This window comes from Limanda limanda, chromosome 12 (assembly GCF_963576545.1).
Source record: "Limanda limanda chromosome 12, fLimLim1.1, whole genome shotgun sequence".
Taxonomy (NCBI): domain Eukaryota; kingdom Metazoa; phylum Chordata; class Actinopteri; order Pleuronectiformes; family Pleuronectidae; genus Limanda; species Limanda limanda.
The window spans coordinates 25,175,459-25,191,852 of NC_083647.1; the positions used below are offsets into that span (position 1 = coordinate 25,175,459).

The following is a 16,394-nucleotide window of genomic DNA, read 5'->3' on the forward strand; positions in this document are numbered from 1 at the left end:
ATTTTGTGTGTGAGGTTTTGAGTTTTCTGTGTGCATTTTTGAGAAAGCCGTTATTGTTTTGAAAAACGTGTGTTAACAATTGTGAAAAACTGTAAAGGTGAAAAAGTTCCGACAGAATTTATCTTTGTCTCATTTGTTTACCTTGCATTTTAACAGGGGTGTGCTGCAGCCAGATGTTTTTGGGGGAACTGAGAATCCTAACCACATCCTGAAGTTGGACCACAAGTCATTAAATCAGTAGCATAAGTGCTCTTCCTGGTGTTAGCTCTAATGATCTTAGAGATAACACCAGGATCTGTTGTCTGGGCTTTCGTTTAGTGCCTGGTTGTAAATAGCACTGACATAGGTATGTGAAGGTGTAGATTTCTCTGTTAGACTCAAACACAAACCAGTATTGGTTGTCTTTATCAATTTAAATGCTGAAAAATGCATTTGCCAGATCAACAACAGAGAATCATTTACAGTTTTTCTCAGTTGTTAACACACAAAAAGCAAAAAGTGCCTTCAGCCTCTGTTTTGTTTGATGAACAATGGAATACAATAGAATACAGTGTAATGCCAAGGCAGTTATTACCTGCTCCAGATATTTCTGGTTTATTTTGGAGAAATGTAGTGATAAATGTCACCAAGTTGAAAAGAAAGTAAGATGAACCCTGTCTTGCTCTTGGTTTCACAGTGAATGAAGGAGGACATGAGGAGAGACTTGTGTCTATTTCAGGTCTGAAAACTCTGGCAGCTGACAGTATGAGACCCAAAAAATGAAGAAGACACTTAGAAACATTACACCCCAGTCATATGCATGTGTTATTTTTGGTTGAGCTTTATCATCGTTGTAACAAAGTGCTTATAAGTGGTTATTTGGTTATTTTTTATCTACTTTTGAAAAAGAACAGACTGGAGGCATGTAGTGATACATGTCCCCAAAAGTACTGCAATTAAGTTGAATTTAAGCAATGTTGAAACAGTTTAACAGAAATAAATGTTGCATGTATTAATATATCTGTTTCCTACAATCATTGTTGTGGAAATCATTGTTAATAATTAATGTGAGGAATAATTAACATTAACTTGATCAGACAGTCTCTTCACATATATTATTATTAATATTGTGCAACTCTGTTATTCAGGACGTTTGTATCAAACAAGTAGCCCTTTGTACTACTCAGTACCTTCGAAGTAGCTCTTAGTCTAAAAAAGGTTGGTGACCCCTGCCTTAGCATATTCTGAAGTTGGAACACAAGTCATTAAATCATCAACATAAGTGCTCTTCCTGGTGTTAGCTCTAATGATCTTGGAGATAACACCAGGTTCTGGTGTTATCCCAGGCTTTGTTTAGTGCCTGGTTGTAAATAGCACTGACATAGGTATTTGCGGCCGCGATGTACCTCTGAACATCTTCAGAGAGGTTTAATGCAGATCAGTCTCTCTTTTCTTCTTCTTTTCTTCATGTTTAAATATCTTCTTCGCATCAACTGCAAGTGCTTTTATTTAAGTTCTTCCTGAGTCCAAACTTGATGCCTGTATGTTTAAACAGCCTGGCAACATCAGGTCACTTCAACAATTTCGGGATTTGGGCTGGATCTTTTCCCATCCATATTATTAAATATGTTTCTGATAGCCACATTAGTTGAGTTTCTAAAGTCACACCATAAAATAGTGTCACACTTACGGTATAATAATCACAACGAAATGTACAATCATTTGATGATGTCATACTTTTTACTTCACTCTCAAACAAATTAATGAGAAAACTTGAGTTGATTTGAATTTATAAAACCGTCTTTTCATTTTCTGACAGTGTGACCATTTGTTTGTGTAACCCTCATGAAGTCAAGCCTCCTAACCTCAGGAGTAGTAAACGTTATTGCCGAAAGGGGGCGCACTATGCTTTCCGCTCAAAGGAATTCCCCACGAAGAAGAAACTCTGTTGTCCTCCTTAGATCCTCCCATGAAACTTGCAGAGGAAGAAGCTTCCTGATTCCGGTATGAAATAACATGAACCACTCGACACATCACCACAGTCTAAACGGTTCTCCTCCAAGCAGACGTCCAACCTGAGAGAGTCAACGGAAGTGATCCTCCGGGACTGGAAACTCCGGTGAGTGAACACGGTTAGCTGGTCACTGCTAGCATCATGCTAGCGAACTTTGGAGAGAACTACTACTGCTGCCAAGCTGCTATTTGAAAGATTACATCTTTAAAACCATTCGGAGTAATAACATCGTGATTATAAATGTTTCCAACGAACTTTAGCAGCTTGTTATCATAGTTAACACCATGTTTAATGTTATAGACATTACGGGTCTGTCTCAGCCCTGTCTACCAGCACACTGCGTTTAAAAGGCAAATATTGAATTTCCACGGACAGACACATATTTGTGGTGTGAAATTACAGATCAATGATGGAAGGAAGATTTAGTTCGAGCCAGGTTTGCTGTTTCCCTGCGTTTTTGTGCGATGTTAACTGGCTCTTACATTGGCCTTAAAAAATTGAATAACTATACTATAACTTTAAATATGTAACCAATACATTTACTATTGATATTTAGTGTATATTTTGCTGATAATGTATCAGTTTTACTTTTACTTAATTTACTCAAGTCAGATTCTGGACGATTAAAATAAATGCTGTGTGATATTTTTACCCCAGTAAAAATATTTTAGAAGTTTTTTCTGGCACTGAACAGCGAACAAACAAACACACGTTTAATAGTTAAAGAGTAAACTCTCCACAACCCTGCGCCATCAAGAATAATCCTGTGAAAGTGATATAAAATGCAACGCTGCAATTAAGCTGAAATTGAGTTTGAAGCATTATTATTTATCTGGAGGCAAATCAATTTAGATAATTTACAAATGAATATAAAATGAATAATTTTCAATCGTAGATTTCCTCGACCGGAGAACAGTAAAAAGAGCAAGAGGCTCAATGATAATAGAGAAGATGATTGCAGCCCTCTCTATCTGCAGCCAGGATAAAGCAGCATTGTTGCTGCAAAGATCCTTAACTATCCACATGTCTGCGGCAGACTCGCTTAAAGGCAGGCCATTGTGTGAAATTAGCAAAGACAGAAAGGCCATCGACATTGTTCCTGGCTAATAGATAAGCCCCGAGGCTGTGGCTGAGGGGTAGAGTGGTCGTCCTCCAACCTGAAGGTCGGCGGTTCGATCCCCAGTCTGAACCGTCTGCATGCCGAAGTGTCCTTGGGCAAGACGCTGAACCCTGAATGGCCCCCCATAGAATAACTAAGTGCTGCGAATAGATGCACTGTATGAATGTGTGTATGAATGGGTGAATGTGAAACTGTACTGTAAAGCGCTTTGAGTGGTCATCAAGACTAGAAAAGCGCTATATAAATACAAATCCATTTACCATTTAATGGGTTAATGTTTTCTCCTTTTTTATCAAGGGAGGATGAGTTGGCCCATTTGTGTCTTATGGACTCCAACACACACACACACACACACACACACACACACACACACACACACACACATCAAGAGGAACGTTGAGACCTAACAGTGTTGTGATCTGGAATGTTCTAGGATGCGTTAGTAGCGGATAGCAATGGTTTAGTATGCAAGTGCATTGCAGGGGCATAGAATCTTAATAGCCAATGCATATCTTAAATGAAGCACAAGTTACACTCTGAATTATTCTCATGTTTAAGTCAAGTAGGGCTGCTACTAACGACTATTTTTCTATCGATTAATAGGTCGACTATTTTATCGATTAGTCGATTAATCTAAACAATTAATTTTCCTCCAAAAAAATCAAATTGACCATTTCATTTCAGTTAATTTACAACAAACTGTATGTCATCGTATAATGCAGCGCAAAACAAAATGTAAACAAAGGCTCAAATATTAAAGTGCAAAACTGTAGGTTTAATCTAGCAACTCCAACGTGATAAAAATAAATCTAAAGAGGGCTTATAAGTTGAGTCAGCAGTGCAACTCAAAAAGATATCAAAGTTTTAATCCCTTATCAAAATAAAAAAGTTAGGTCTGCATATTAAACAAAGTGAAACATGTTTAAAGTAAGAAACCTATGTTATAGTGGAGAAGTAACCTGTTTAAATGTATCCTGACCTATGTCTAGATACCTATGTAACCTTTCTAAATACTTTATGACCATGTCCAAATGTTTTATGGCTTGGACAGTTTTAATTGTGTGAACTGTGTATGACCTGAAAACTGACCCTTATTTAGTGTCTGTTTATTCTCCAAAAGAACTGAATATATGTCTCCTTATCTCCAAAGGAAAAACATGTAAATCAGTCGTCTGTGTTTAGATAGCTCTCTCCATGCGCCTACAGAACCAGTCTGGATTGGCTGAGAGAGATGGCCTTAGTCCTCCTATATAAGATCATGTATTTGACTGACCTGCATCTTCACTCTGAGATCTTTGTGACTCTCTGTGTTGATCCTTTCTGCAGAAAGCCCCTTATTAAATACACTTAGATAACTTTGTTGTTTCCAGCCTCTTGTATCTCCAGATTTCCACCACACTGCCAAATGACTTTTGACCAGTTAAAGATTAAAAGATTAAAGATTACCTCTTTAAAACCATTCGGAGTAATAACATCGTGATTTTAAATGTTTCCAACAAACTTTAGCAGCTTGTTATCATAGTGAACACCATGTTTAATGTTATAGACGGAAAGAGTTCATGTTACCCCCCCCATACTGGTGCTCACTGTATCATGGAGGTAACGTTGAGACTTGCAGTGTTTTTGGTTTACTATGCAAGTGCATTGCAGGGGCATAGAATCTGAATAGCAAGTGCATATATTAAATGAAGCCCAAGTTACACTCTGAATTATTCTCATGTTTAAGTCAAGTATAGTGACGTGATATAGTAATGATGTTATCACATAACGTATGACTGAAAAAGGATGTGTAAAACAGATAAGCCCATAAGTTAGTGATGTGAAATACTTTATTGTTTTGATTTGTACATTATTATTTAGTGCAAGTTTCCAAACAAGTGAAGTTCTAATGTTATACTAGTGGTAACTGTGATGTTGTTCTATCATCTCAATGTAATCTGAGTGCACCCAGGTAACGGTTACACATATAGAAACAAAGTCAATGAGATCTCATGTAGGAAATAGAATTAGAAAACAGACACTGATTATTCTGCACTTTGTGTCGATTGTTTTTTTAGGCACAACAGAAGAATCTGAATCCTGTGAATCTGAATGCTGAGACGGCGAGATAAACCCAGATCGTGGCCTACTGTATGATCCAGACCGAACCTGATTCGCTTGTCAAGAAGACATCAGACTCCAGTCTGAGTTCTTTCACAAGAATCTTACAATTTCCAAACAATCTACTCTTCTTTTTTATTTTACACTGTTTTATATTGTGGTTGTTGCATGACCGATTTGTGAAGAAATAAACTGGTCATTTGTTAACCTTGTTCTTTGTCTCAGGACTACCTCTCCTTCGAATCTAGGTAGATGTTAAGTGCTTTTTGTAAAACTAGCCCCAGACAAGTGCTACATTTGCATTTTGCTTCAGTCTCTTTAATTCGGCTTCAGCGCTGCAGTTACGTCACAGACTCCCTCCCCGCATTTCCTGTTAACACTTTAACTCTCTAGCAGAATGACCTCTGAATATTGAACAAAGAGCAGATCACAAACATATTCGAGCAGCTATTTTACAACCAAGTCTCTTGTCTGTGTGAGCTTGTTGCTGCCGAATGACTTTTGACCAGTTATCAAATCAAAGGCGTGAGTTAGTTTTTACAATCGTGTCCTGACGGAACAGAGAAACCAGGAAGCATCTGTTTCTCCCTGAAGAGACGCAGGCTGAAAACCAGACGATCACATTCTCCTTCCAAACCAGACCAAACATCCAGAGTGAGTCCAGCTACAGGAGAGAAGAGTCAAACTACAACCTGCCGACGCCCCACACACTGACTGTGAGTATAACAAACACCTCGACTCAGAGTGGAACTCAAGCAATCAATAAAATTTTATTTGTATAGCATATATTCTCAAATCACATTGTGTCTCATAGGGATTTAACATGGTGTTACATCCTCTGCCCTTAACCGTCCACAAGAGTATGGAAAAACTAAAAAAAAAAAAACTTTAAAAAGGGTTAAAAGAACTAGAAACCTCAGAGAGAGCCACATGTGAGAGATCCCTCTCCCAGGACAGACAGAAGTGCAATAGATGTCAAGTGTGAAGGAGAACATCATCAAGATAAAGGTTTTAGCAGGATTGATGAGGATAAACAATAAGTGAACCTCAGTGAAGTTCGTGGAGCTGTGACTGACTGACTTTCTGTTTTCAGCTTCACCTGGAGACTCGATGGCTTCCAGATCAGAAGAGGATCTCTGCTGTTCCGTCTGCCATGATGTCTTCAGAGATCCTGTCATTCTGTCATGTACCCACAGCTTCTGTAAAAAATGTGTGAAGAGCTGGTGGAGAGGCAAAGAAGAAAAATTGTGTCCACTTTGTAAGAGTAGATCTTCAATGCATACAACACGTTGTAACCTGGTGTTGAAGAACCTGTGTGAGGCCTTCTTACTGGAGAGAGATCAGAGCTCTTCACATGCTCTCTGCAGTCTGCACTCGGAGAAACTCAGACTCTTCTGTCTGGACCATCAGGAGCCAGTGTGTGTGATCTGCAGAGATTCAGAAAAACACACAGACCACAGATTCAGACCCATCGATGAAGCTGCACAACAACACAAGAAGCAGCTTCAGGAAACTCTGGAGCCCTTGAAGAAGAAGTTACAGAGTTTTGAACGTGTTAAAGTAGAGTTTGAAGAAACAGCAGAACACATTAAGGTCCAGGCCGGACTCACAGAGACGCAGATCAAGGAGCAGTTTAAAAAGCTTCATCAGTTTTTGGAGGAGGAAGAGGAGGCCAGGATGGCTGCACTGAGGGAGGAAGAGGAGCAGAAGAGTCGGATGATGAAGAAGAAGATTGAGGCTCTGAGCAGAGACATAACAGCTCTTTCAGACACAGTCAGAACCACCGAGGACGAGCTGAGAGCTGAAGACGTCTCGTTCATGCTCAACTACAAGGCTGCAGTGGAACGAGTCCAGCAGCGCCCCCTGCTGGATGATCCACAGCTAGCCTCAGGAGCTCTGATTGACCAGGCCAAACATCTGGGCAACCTGAGCTTCAACATCTGGAACAAGATGAAGGACATGGTCTCCTACAGTCCTGTGGTTCTGGACCCAAACTCTGCTCATCCAGAAGTCATCCTGTCTGAAGATCTGACCAGTTTGAGAGGAGGAAAGAAACAGAAGCTTCCTGACAATCCAGAGAGGTTTGATCGATACGCCTCAGTCCTGGGATCTGAGGGTTTTAACTCAGGGACTCACAGCTGGGACGTCCTGGTTGGAGACAGTACACACTGGTTCCTGGGTGTGTTAGCAGAGCCTGAACAGAGGAAGGGAAACAAACTGTCTGGATACTGGAGAATAGGGTTCAAAGCAGGTAAATACTACGCAGTGTCATCAGGAGAATCTGTTCTCTCTGTGCAGAAGATCCAGAGGATCAGAGTGAAACTGGACTGGAACAGAGGAGAACTGTCGTTCTATGATCTTGATACTAACAAACACATTCACACCTTCAGACACACTTTCACTCAGAAGATGTTTCCATACTTTAACACTAGAGATCCCTTGAAGCTGTTACCTGTGAATGTCTCTGTGACGCTGGATCAGAGCAGTTAGAGATAAAGATTTTATTCATCTTGTTTATTTCTTCAAGAGAAATCTGCTGAATTTAAATGTTAAACTCGTTATTCTAAAGCTTTGTTTATTTCTTCTTTTATTTCACATTCTCTTGTCGATTTTTCCACGTGTGTAAAAAGATTTCATTATTTTCTGATCTTTATCTTTGGTTGGTGTTTTACTTTCATGGAAATGTTTTCTATCATTTAGATTTTGTGTGGATCCATGAAGTCGAGCAAACTGATGAAGATCCACATAAAAACACATGTATCAATAACAGCTGATCATTGTTCACATTCAACAAACTTTATTAAAACTCACACATGAGACATGATTCATGTTTAATCACATGAAGTCTGTTCACATATGAAATAATCCAACAAATATGATATTTGTCTGTTTGATGTGATGAAGCCAAAATGATTCTGTCTGTAAAAGTGTTTATTCAACAGCAGCCGAGTGATGTGATTTTAATATTGTGATCAAAATAATAAAAACTATGAAACAGAATCAGAGTTCTCACCTATTTTAAGTTGAAATGTAAACATAACATTATCTGTCATTAAGTAGGATTTAACACTCAGATCGTTTTTTTAATTGAGTTATATGAACGTTTATTCATGAATTATTACTTATTTAAATGTTGGGAGCTAATAGTTGTGAACAATAGTTGGGCCGACATGTGAAGACAAAGCCTGAGACCACATGTCTTCTGTGTTCTGGATACAAAGATGAGCTTCCAGAACTCAGTGTCCCAGGTTGCTTCCACTTCACACCTCGGTGTGAACCTGCCCCTTGACACAGCTTTCAACCCCTAGTGGTCACTGTGTGCCCCCCCCCCCCCCCCCCCCCCCCGACCCATGAGGTCACCAGGACAATAAAAGCCCAGTTCCTCCTCTTTTCTACTGACCTCTGCAGAAGGAGAAGGTTCCTCTCCCTGCTCCAGCTCTTTGGACCTCCAAGCAGGCCGGCCTGAAGCAGACTGCTGAAACCTTCCAGAAGGCAGCGACACGAGAGCCTGCCTAAGAACTGCAGCACAAGCAACTGGCCACGACACAAAGTCTGACCAGCAGATGCACAACAACAGGAGCCACAACCAGCAAGACCAGTTCACTGGACTTTAAACAGCACCTCAAAAAGCACCTTTCCCCCTTTTCATGACCTGGTAACATAACTGGGCTGATGACACCAGGCCTATGCACAGGACTGTTGAAATCTGTTCATGTGATGTTTTATAAATTGGATTTGTGCTGTTGTGATATTTAGTATTATGTTATTTGAAAGCTAATGTTAGTTCTGTGATGCTCTTCGTAGAATAAGCCTCTTTCTTTACATGCAACTAACTACTTCCTCTGACCTGACACCAACACCTCACACACTCCTCTCCACAAACACACACATGTGATCTCAGCCCCATGATCCCAACACTCCAGGGGGTCTTTTGTCTTCATAGTGGCCATCCGCCATTTTGAAACCACACTTTGTCACACACTCACACGCACACACACACACTTACACACGTATACTCACATTAACATGTATATAGTAAGTTCACTTAGTTAGTTTGTGTGTTTACCCTTTTATTATTTTCATAATAAATGTTTTTCTTAAAAAACAAATGCCGTCTTCATTAATGTTGCATAAGTGGGAAGTTTGCCAACTGAACTCCATATCCTTCATCTTTGCTAACTACTGACGTGGTAATTTTGGTTGAAGTTAATAATTTAATTATTCATCAAAGTTCCAAATTTGTAGTTAATAATTTCATGAGACTTAATCAATAAATATCCTCTTTTCCTTTCTTTGAAGGCTGGTGCCCAGTGGTAGCTTTAATGTTAACTAAAGTTATGATTTAATATTAATAATAAATATGTTTCTGATAGCCACATTTATTGAATTTCTAAAGTCAGACCATATAATAGTGTCACACTTACAGTATAATAATCACAACAAAATGTAAAATCATCATATGATGCTATACTTTTTAATTCACTCTCACACAAATTAATGAGAAAACTTGAGTTGATTTGAATTTATAAAATCATCTTTTTATTTTCTGACAGTGTGACCATTTGTTTGTGTAACCCTCATGAAATCAAGGATCCTAACCTCAGGAGTAGTACAAGTTATTACCAAAAGGGGGCGCACTATGCGTTCCGCTCAAAGGAACTCCCCACGAAGAAGAAACCCTGTTGTCCTCCTTAGATCCTCCCATGAAACTTGCAGAGGAAGAAACTTCCTGATTCCGGTATGAAATAACATGAACCACTCGACATATCACCACAGTCTAAACGGTTCTCCTCCAAGTAGACGTCCAACCTGAGAGAGTCAACGGAAGTGATCCTCCGGGACTGGAAACTCCGGTGAGTGAACACGGTTAGCTAGTCACTGCTAGCATCATGCTAGCGAACTTTGGAGAGAACTACTACTGCTGCCAAGCTGCTATTTGAAAGATTACCTCTTTAAAACCATTCGGAGTAATAACATCGTGATTATAAATGTTTCCAACGAACTTGAGCAGCTTGTTATCATAGTTAACACCATGTTTAATGTTATAGACGGACAGAATCAATGTTATCCCCCCCTCCCCCTCTGAATAGCCAATGCATATCTGAAATGAAGCACAAGTTACACTCAGAATTATTCTCATGTTTAAGTCAAGTATAGTGACGTAATATAGTAATGATGTTCTCACATAACGTATGACTGAAAAAGGATGTGTAAAACAGATAAGCCCTTAAGTTAGTGATGTGAAATACTTTATTGTTTTGATTTGTACATTATTATTTAGTGCAAGTTTCCAAACAAGTGAAGTTCTAATGTTATACTTGTGGTTACTGTGATGGTGTTCTGTCATCTCAATGTAATCTGAGTGCACCCAGGTAAGATAGATAGATAGATAGATAGAGTACTTTATTCATCCCCGAAGGGAAATTAAGTTGTCATAGCAGCCGGTATATTTGAATACAATAAAATACAATACAATACAATAGGATAAAATTAAAAATAAAAGGTAGAAAGAATAAAAAAACAGAAGCACAAGATAAAAATACAATAAAATAGGTAGATAAGGTGGATTGGCAAGATGATGGTAAAAGTACTGATGATATGATGGTAATGGTATTGTTAGACAGTATATAAGAATAGTACAGTATATATAGTATATAATGGTTACACATATAGAAAAGAAGGTAATGAGATCTCATGTAAGAAATATAATTAGAATACAGACACTGATTATTCTGCACTTTGTGTCGATTGTTTTTTTTTAGGCACAACAGAAGAATCTGAATCCTGTGAATCTGAATGCTGAGACGGCGAGATAAACCCGGATCGTGGCCTAGCGTATGATCCAGACCGAACCGGATTCGCTTGTCAAGAAGACATCAGACTCCAGTCCTGCCCATCAGGTAGACAGGTACTAAAGTAGTTTATAGATACAGTACACATAAAGACCCGGATCTTTTTTATTTTACACTGTTTTATATTGTGGTTGTTGCATGACCGATTTGTGAAGAAATAAACTGGTCATTTGTTAACCTTGTTCTTTGTCTCAGGCCTACCTCTCCTTTGAATCTAGGTAGATGTTAAGTGCTTTTTGTAAAACTAGCCCCAGACAAGTGCTACATTTGCATTTTGCGTCAGTCTCTTTAATTCGACTTCAGCTCTGCAGTTCCGTCACAGACTCCCTCCCCCGCATTTCCTGTTAACACTTCAGTCTCTAGCAGAACGACCTCTGAACATTGAACAAAGAGCAGATCACATACATATTCAAGCAGCTATTTACACAATTGTGTCCTGACACACCTCTAAAACCAGGACACACTGTTCCTCCCTGAAGAGACGCAGGCTGAAAACCAGACGATCACATTGACCTTCCAAACCAAACTAAACCAAACCAGAACAAACGTCCTGAGTGAGTCCAGCTACAGGAGAGAAGAGTCAAACTATAACCTGCCGACACTCCACACACTGACCTCGAGTTTAAAAAACACCTAGACTCAGAGTGGAACTCAATCAATCTATCAATCCAATTGTATTTGTATAGCCCATATTCACAAATCACAATTAGTCTCATAGGGCTTTAACACGGTGTCACATCTTCTGCCCTTCAACATCAAAAAGAATGAGGAAAAACTACAAAAGCAACCTTTTAACAGGGTACAAAGAAGGTAGAAACCTCAGAGAGAGCCACATGCTGCATAAAGGTTTTAGCAGCATTGATGAGGATAAACAAGAAGTAAACCTCAGTGAAGATTGTGGAGCTGCGACTGACTGACTTTCTGTTTTCAGCTTCACCTGGAGACTCAATGGCTTCCAGATCAGAAGAGGATCTCTGCTGTCCCATCTGCCAAGAGGTCTTCAGTGATCCTGTCATTCTGTCATGTAGCCACAGCTTCTGTAAAGACTGTGTGGACAGCTTTTGGAAAGACAAACAAGCAAAAGTGTGTCCACTTTGTTATAAAGAACATTCAATGCGTGAACCAACTTGTAACCTGGCGTTAAAGAACCTGTGTGAGACCTTACTGGAGAGAGATCAGAGCTCTTCATATGCTCTCTGCAGTCAGCACTCAAAGAAACTAAAACTCTTCTGTCTGGACGTTCAGCAGCCAGTGTGTCTTGTCTGCAGAGATTCAGAAAAACACACAGAGCACAGATTCAGACCCATCGATGAAGCTGCACAACAACACAAGAAGAAGCTTCAGGAAACTCTGGAGCCCTTGAAGAAGAAGTTACAGAGTTTTGAACGTGTTAAAGTAGAGTTTGAACAAACAGCAGAACACATTAAGGTCCAGGCCGGACTCACAGAGACGCAGATCAAGGAGCAGTTTAAAAAGCTTCATCGGTTTCTGGAGGAGGAAGAGGAGGCCAGGATGGCTGCACTGAGGGAGGAAGAGGAGCAAAAGAGTCGGATGATGAAGGAGAAGATTGAGTCTCTGAGCAGAGACATAACGGCTCTTTCAGACACAATCAGAACCACAGAGGACGAGCTGAGAGCTGAAGACGTCTCGTTCATGCTCAACTACAAGGCTGCAGTGAAACGAGTCCAGCAGTGCCCCCTGCTGGATGATCCACAGCTGGCCTCAGGAGCTCTGATAGACCAGGCCAAACATCTGGGCAACCTGAGCTTCAACATCTGGAACAAGATGAAGGACGTTGTCACCTACAGTCCAGTGGTTCTGGACCCAAACTCTGCTCATCATCAACTCACCCTGTCCGAAGATCTGACCAGTTTGAGAGGCGGAGGGGGACAGGAGGTTCCTGACAATCCAGAGAGGTTTGATCGTTATCCATTAGTCCTGGGATCTGAGGGTTTCAACTCAGGGACTCACAGCTGGGACGTCCTGGTTGAAGACAGTAGCTGCTGGTCACTCGGTGTAAGAGAAGAGCATGTCCAGAGGAAGGGAGAGTTTCGGTTTGTACACTGGGCAATATGTTTTGATCACAGTAGAAGCACAGCAGTGTCACCATCAGGATCCTCTGATATCTCCTTGAAGAAGAGCCAGAGGATCAGAGTGAAACTGTACTGGAACAGAGGAGAACTGTTGTTCTATGATCTTGATACTTACACAGACATTCATACCTTCACACACTCTTTCAGTCAGAAGATGTTTCCATACTTTCAGATTAGAGATGCCTTGAAGCTGTTACCTGTGAAAGTCTCTGTGCGGAGCAGTTAGAGATAAAGATTTTATTCATTGTTTATTTCTTGGAGAGAAATCTGCTGAATTTAAATGTTAAACTCGTTATTCTATTATTATTATCATCATTTGCTTTATCTTTATCTTTGGTTTGTTTTTTATTTTCATGGAAACCGTTTTCTATCATTTAGATTTTGTGTGGATCCATGAAGTCGAGCAAACTGATGAAGATCCACATGAAAACACATTCATCAATAACAGCTAATCATTGTTCAGATTCAACAAACTTTATTAAAACACACACAAAGCATGATTCATGTTTAATCACAAAGTCTGTTCATATATGAAATAATCCAACATATATGAACATTTGTCTGTTTGATGTGATGAAGCCAAAATGATTCTGTCTGTAAAAGTGTTCATTCAACAGCAGCCTAGTGATGTGATTTTAATATTGTGATCAAAATAATAAAAACTGAAACAGAAACAGAATTCTGACCTTTTTTTAAGTTGAGATGTAAATATAAAGCCAAAATGATTTTGTGTGTGAAAGGGTTTTCAATCATTCCTTAACAACAAAACAAGAGAGATTTAGTTCAGCTTCAACATTTAAATTCCTCCTAAAAGCTGAAGGTGCATCGACTCCTGTTTGTGAGAAACATCATCGATCACCTGACTGAATGTTTCATCAACGTGTTCCAACACAGACGCAGATTCACAGTAAAAATGTTTTGCATCCCAAACGCAGCAGCACGGAATACACACGTGTGAATGAGCTGCAAACAAAGATGGAGGAGCTCGGAGTTTGGTTTCAGAAGAAACGAGGGAAGCTTCAACGTGACCTCTTGTCTTTCTCCAACATCACAGGTTGATTCTCTGCTGGAGGAAGTGATGGCTGCCTCTGTGACACGAACATAATAAAAGTGTAGGACGAGAATCTATAAAACAAGAGTGAAAATATGATTATTCACAAATAGTGATCTACAGATGTAACTGGTGTTTGTGGGAAACAGATTTAAGTGAAGTGAACGCGACAGAGCATCTATTCAAAACACAAAAAATATTGTTTTTTATCGGATTCAAACAACGTGTAAGTGAAAAAACGTCCATGAACCTACATTCAGTTCGGCTCCTTTCAACTCATGTATCTCTGGCTCTCGTCGGGTGAATGTAAAACAACTGTAAAGAGCTTTGAGTGGTCATCAAGACTAGAAAAGAGCTGTATAAATACACCATTTACCATCTCCTGCATTGTAACTCAAACAGAAGTGAAGGAAACACCAGAGTCCTTTAATCATGAAAGGAAAATGGACACTAGAATTTTAATAAACTTCAAATCTGTTGAACCAAATGTTACAGTTGTTATTCCAACAACCTGTGTCCAGGGGGACGTGCAAGTGAGTGGTCACATGATTGCTGCAGGCGTGTTACGTGTTGGACGGAGATTAAAACTGATACTGAACTGAAATGCAAATATATCAAGTATAATCTACAATAAATCTATGTACATGTATTTAGTTGTGTGTTTTATACACTCTTGAGTTACCTCCTTGTCTTGCTGCTCATGTAAAACCTACTTTTACCTAATTTCCTTTCTGTGCTCTTTCATTGTTTTACTCTGCTACATTTCTGACTTTTTTGTTTCCTGTTAGCATCGAGTTCTGTGAACCTAGAATCAAACCTCAGCTTCAGCACACGTCACCCGACATGACGCACTTTATTCACAGCAAAGCTTTTATCCCTGTGGTTCGCTGCCAAAGTCGCAATAGAGAAACTTTTCATCATCTTATTTGAAAACCATAATAAACGGTAAACGGATCAGCAGTAGAAAAAAGGAAAGCGTTTCAACTGTGGCTTGCCACATCATTAATTTCCCTATCAAGTGAATAAGCAAAGGCAGAGCTGTAATTTAGCCGTGACTGATCCGTGAGTCAATGCACGGTGCATTAAAGGGACTCTTACCTTTGTTGCATTTGAGAATTACAGCACATTCAAATCATCCCGTCTTCCTCCAATGCCCCACCCCCTCGTTCCCATCCGCGGTGTTTTTTTGAAGAAACTTTATTTACACTTACAACCTACTGCCTCCGCGCACGCACGTGAGTTTTTGTTTACCAAAGCAATGGATTCGGATTCAGAAGCACCGGTAAGTTATATACATTGCCTTGATGACGCGGGCCCGAATGCGCCACAAGAAGCAGACGGAAAACCTGCATGTCCATGCAGCAAACAGACAGGTCTGTCGGCCAATAAGGTCCTTCGGTCCGAAGAATTTTATTGGTTGAAGTTTTCACTAAATATTATGAGAGTGAAATAATTGTTTGTTTTTACTCCTGGTGGGTCTGTCTTGCATTTTAGAGTGTCATTACCTTATTAATACCAATTTAACCTTATCCAAAAAAAGTGTAAAAATGCAACAAAGGTAAGAGTCCCTTTAATGAGAGAGTATTAAAGAGCCAGAGCCTGTTCAGCACGACCCTGCTGAATGTTCACCCTCCTTCATCTATCACACCCGACTTCTCACTGCGTCGTTTGTTCTGTCTGTGAATGGAAGGATGATTCTCAGCTTCTTCTGAGTTCACTGCAACGAGGTCTTTCAGGATCCTGACTGCGACAGAGCAGCTTCTGCTTCTTCAGGAGCCGTGACGCCAGCGTGCTCATGCAGGGTTTTTTTTCAGTTTACGACATAGATCATCTGACAGTTGACGTTAGTATCAACTTTGCAGATTCAAAATTGTAGCCTGAAGCGTAATGTTAATACTGTTACATCTGTGAATGAACTATTTCTATGATTGTGTTTTATCAAGTGTCTCTTTTTAAACCACAGCTCCACAGCTGTCATGTAAACACTGAGAGATTAATGCAACTTGATCGATTGATGAGAATAATCTATCATCATCTCAAACGAGCTTTAAGCTTCTTCTGTTTGATTTTTAGAACCAAAAAGAAATTAGTACATTGTAACACTCCAACTTCCTACTGTGTGATTATTATTTTCTTATCTACATAAGCCTCAGGTCGTGTTTATGTTCCTACGGGATGCAGAGAG

At 39.7% G+C, this 16,394-nt stretch overlaps 2 protein-coding genes and 1 long non-coding RNA gene across 4 annotated transcripts; all 3 read left to right on the forward strand.

Annotated features, from left to right (window-relative positions):
• The first annotated feature begins 1,937 nt into the window (after nt 1-1,937).
• Nucleotides 1,938-5,425, forward strand: LOC133015267 (uncharacterized). Its single transcript, XR_009681524.1, has 2 exons — nt 1,938-2,098; nt 5,171-5,425. It is a non-coding gene; the product is annotated as an uncharacterized LOC133015267 (long non-coding RNA).
• An 898-nt stretch (nt 5,426-6,323) lies between these two features.
• LOC133015264 (nuclear factor 7, ovary-like) lies at nt 6,324-7,703 on the forward strand. Its single transcript, XM_061082427.1, has one exon. It carries the CDS (start codon nt 6,324-6,326, stop codon nt 7,701-7,703), a length of 1,380 nt encoding a protein of 459 aa, XP_060938410.1.
• Nucleotides 7,704-9,903: 2,200 nt separating this feature from the next.
• Nucleotides 9,904-13,799, forward strand: LOC133015265 (nuclear factor 7, brain-like). Of its 2 annotated transcripts, none has more exons than XM_061082428.1 (3): nt 9,904-10,066; nt 10,976-11,121; nt 11,997-13,799. In XM_061082428.1, the coding sequence occupies exon 3, from the start codon at nt 12,014-12,016 to the stop codon at nt 13,382-13,384; it is 1,371 nt and encodes a 456-aa protein (XP_060938411.1). In that variant the 5' UTR covers nt 9,904-10,066; nt 10,976-11,121; nt 11,997-12,013; the 3' UTR covers nt 13,385-13,799. The 2 variants fall into 2 exon arrangements, with proteins under 2 accessions (XP_060938411.1, XP_060938412.1); XM_061082429.1 differs by having other exon boundaries at nt 10,976-11,113.
• The last annotated feature ends 2,595 nt before the right edge of the window (nt 13,800-16,394 follow it).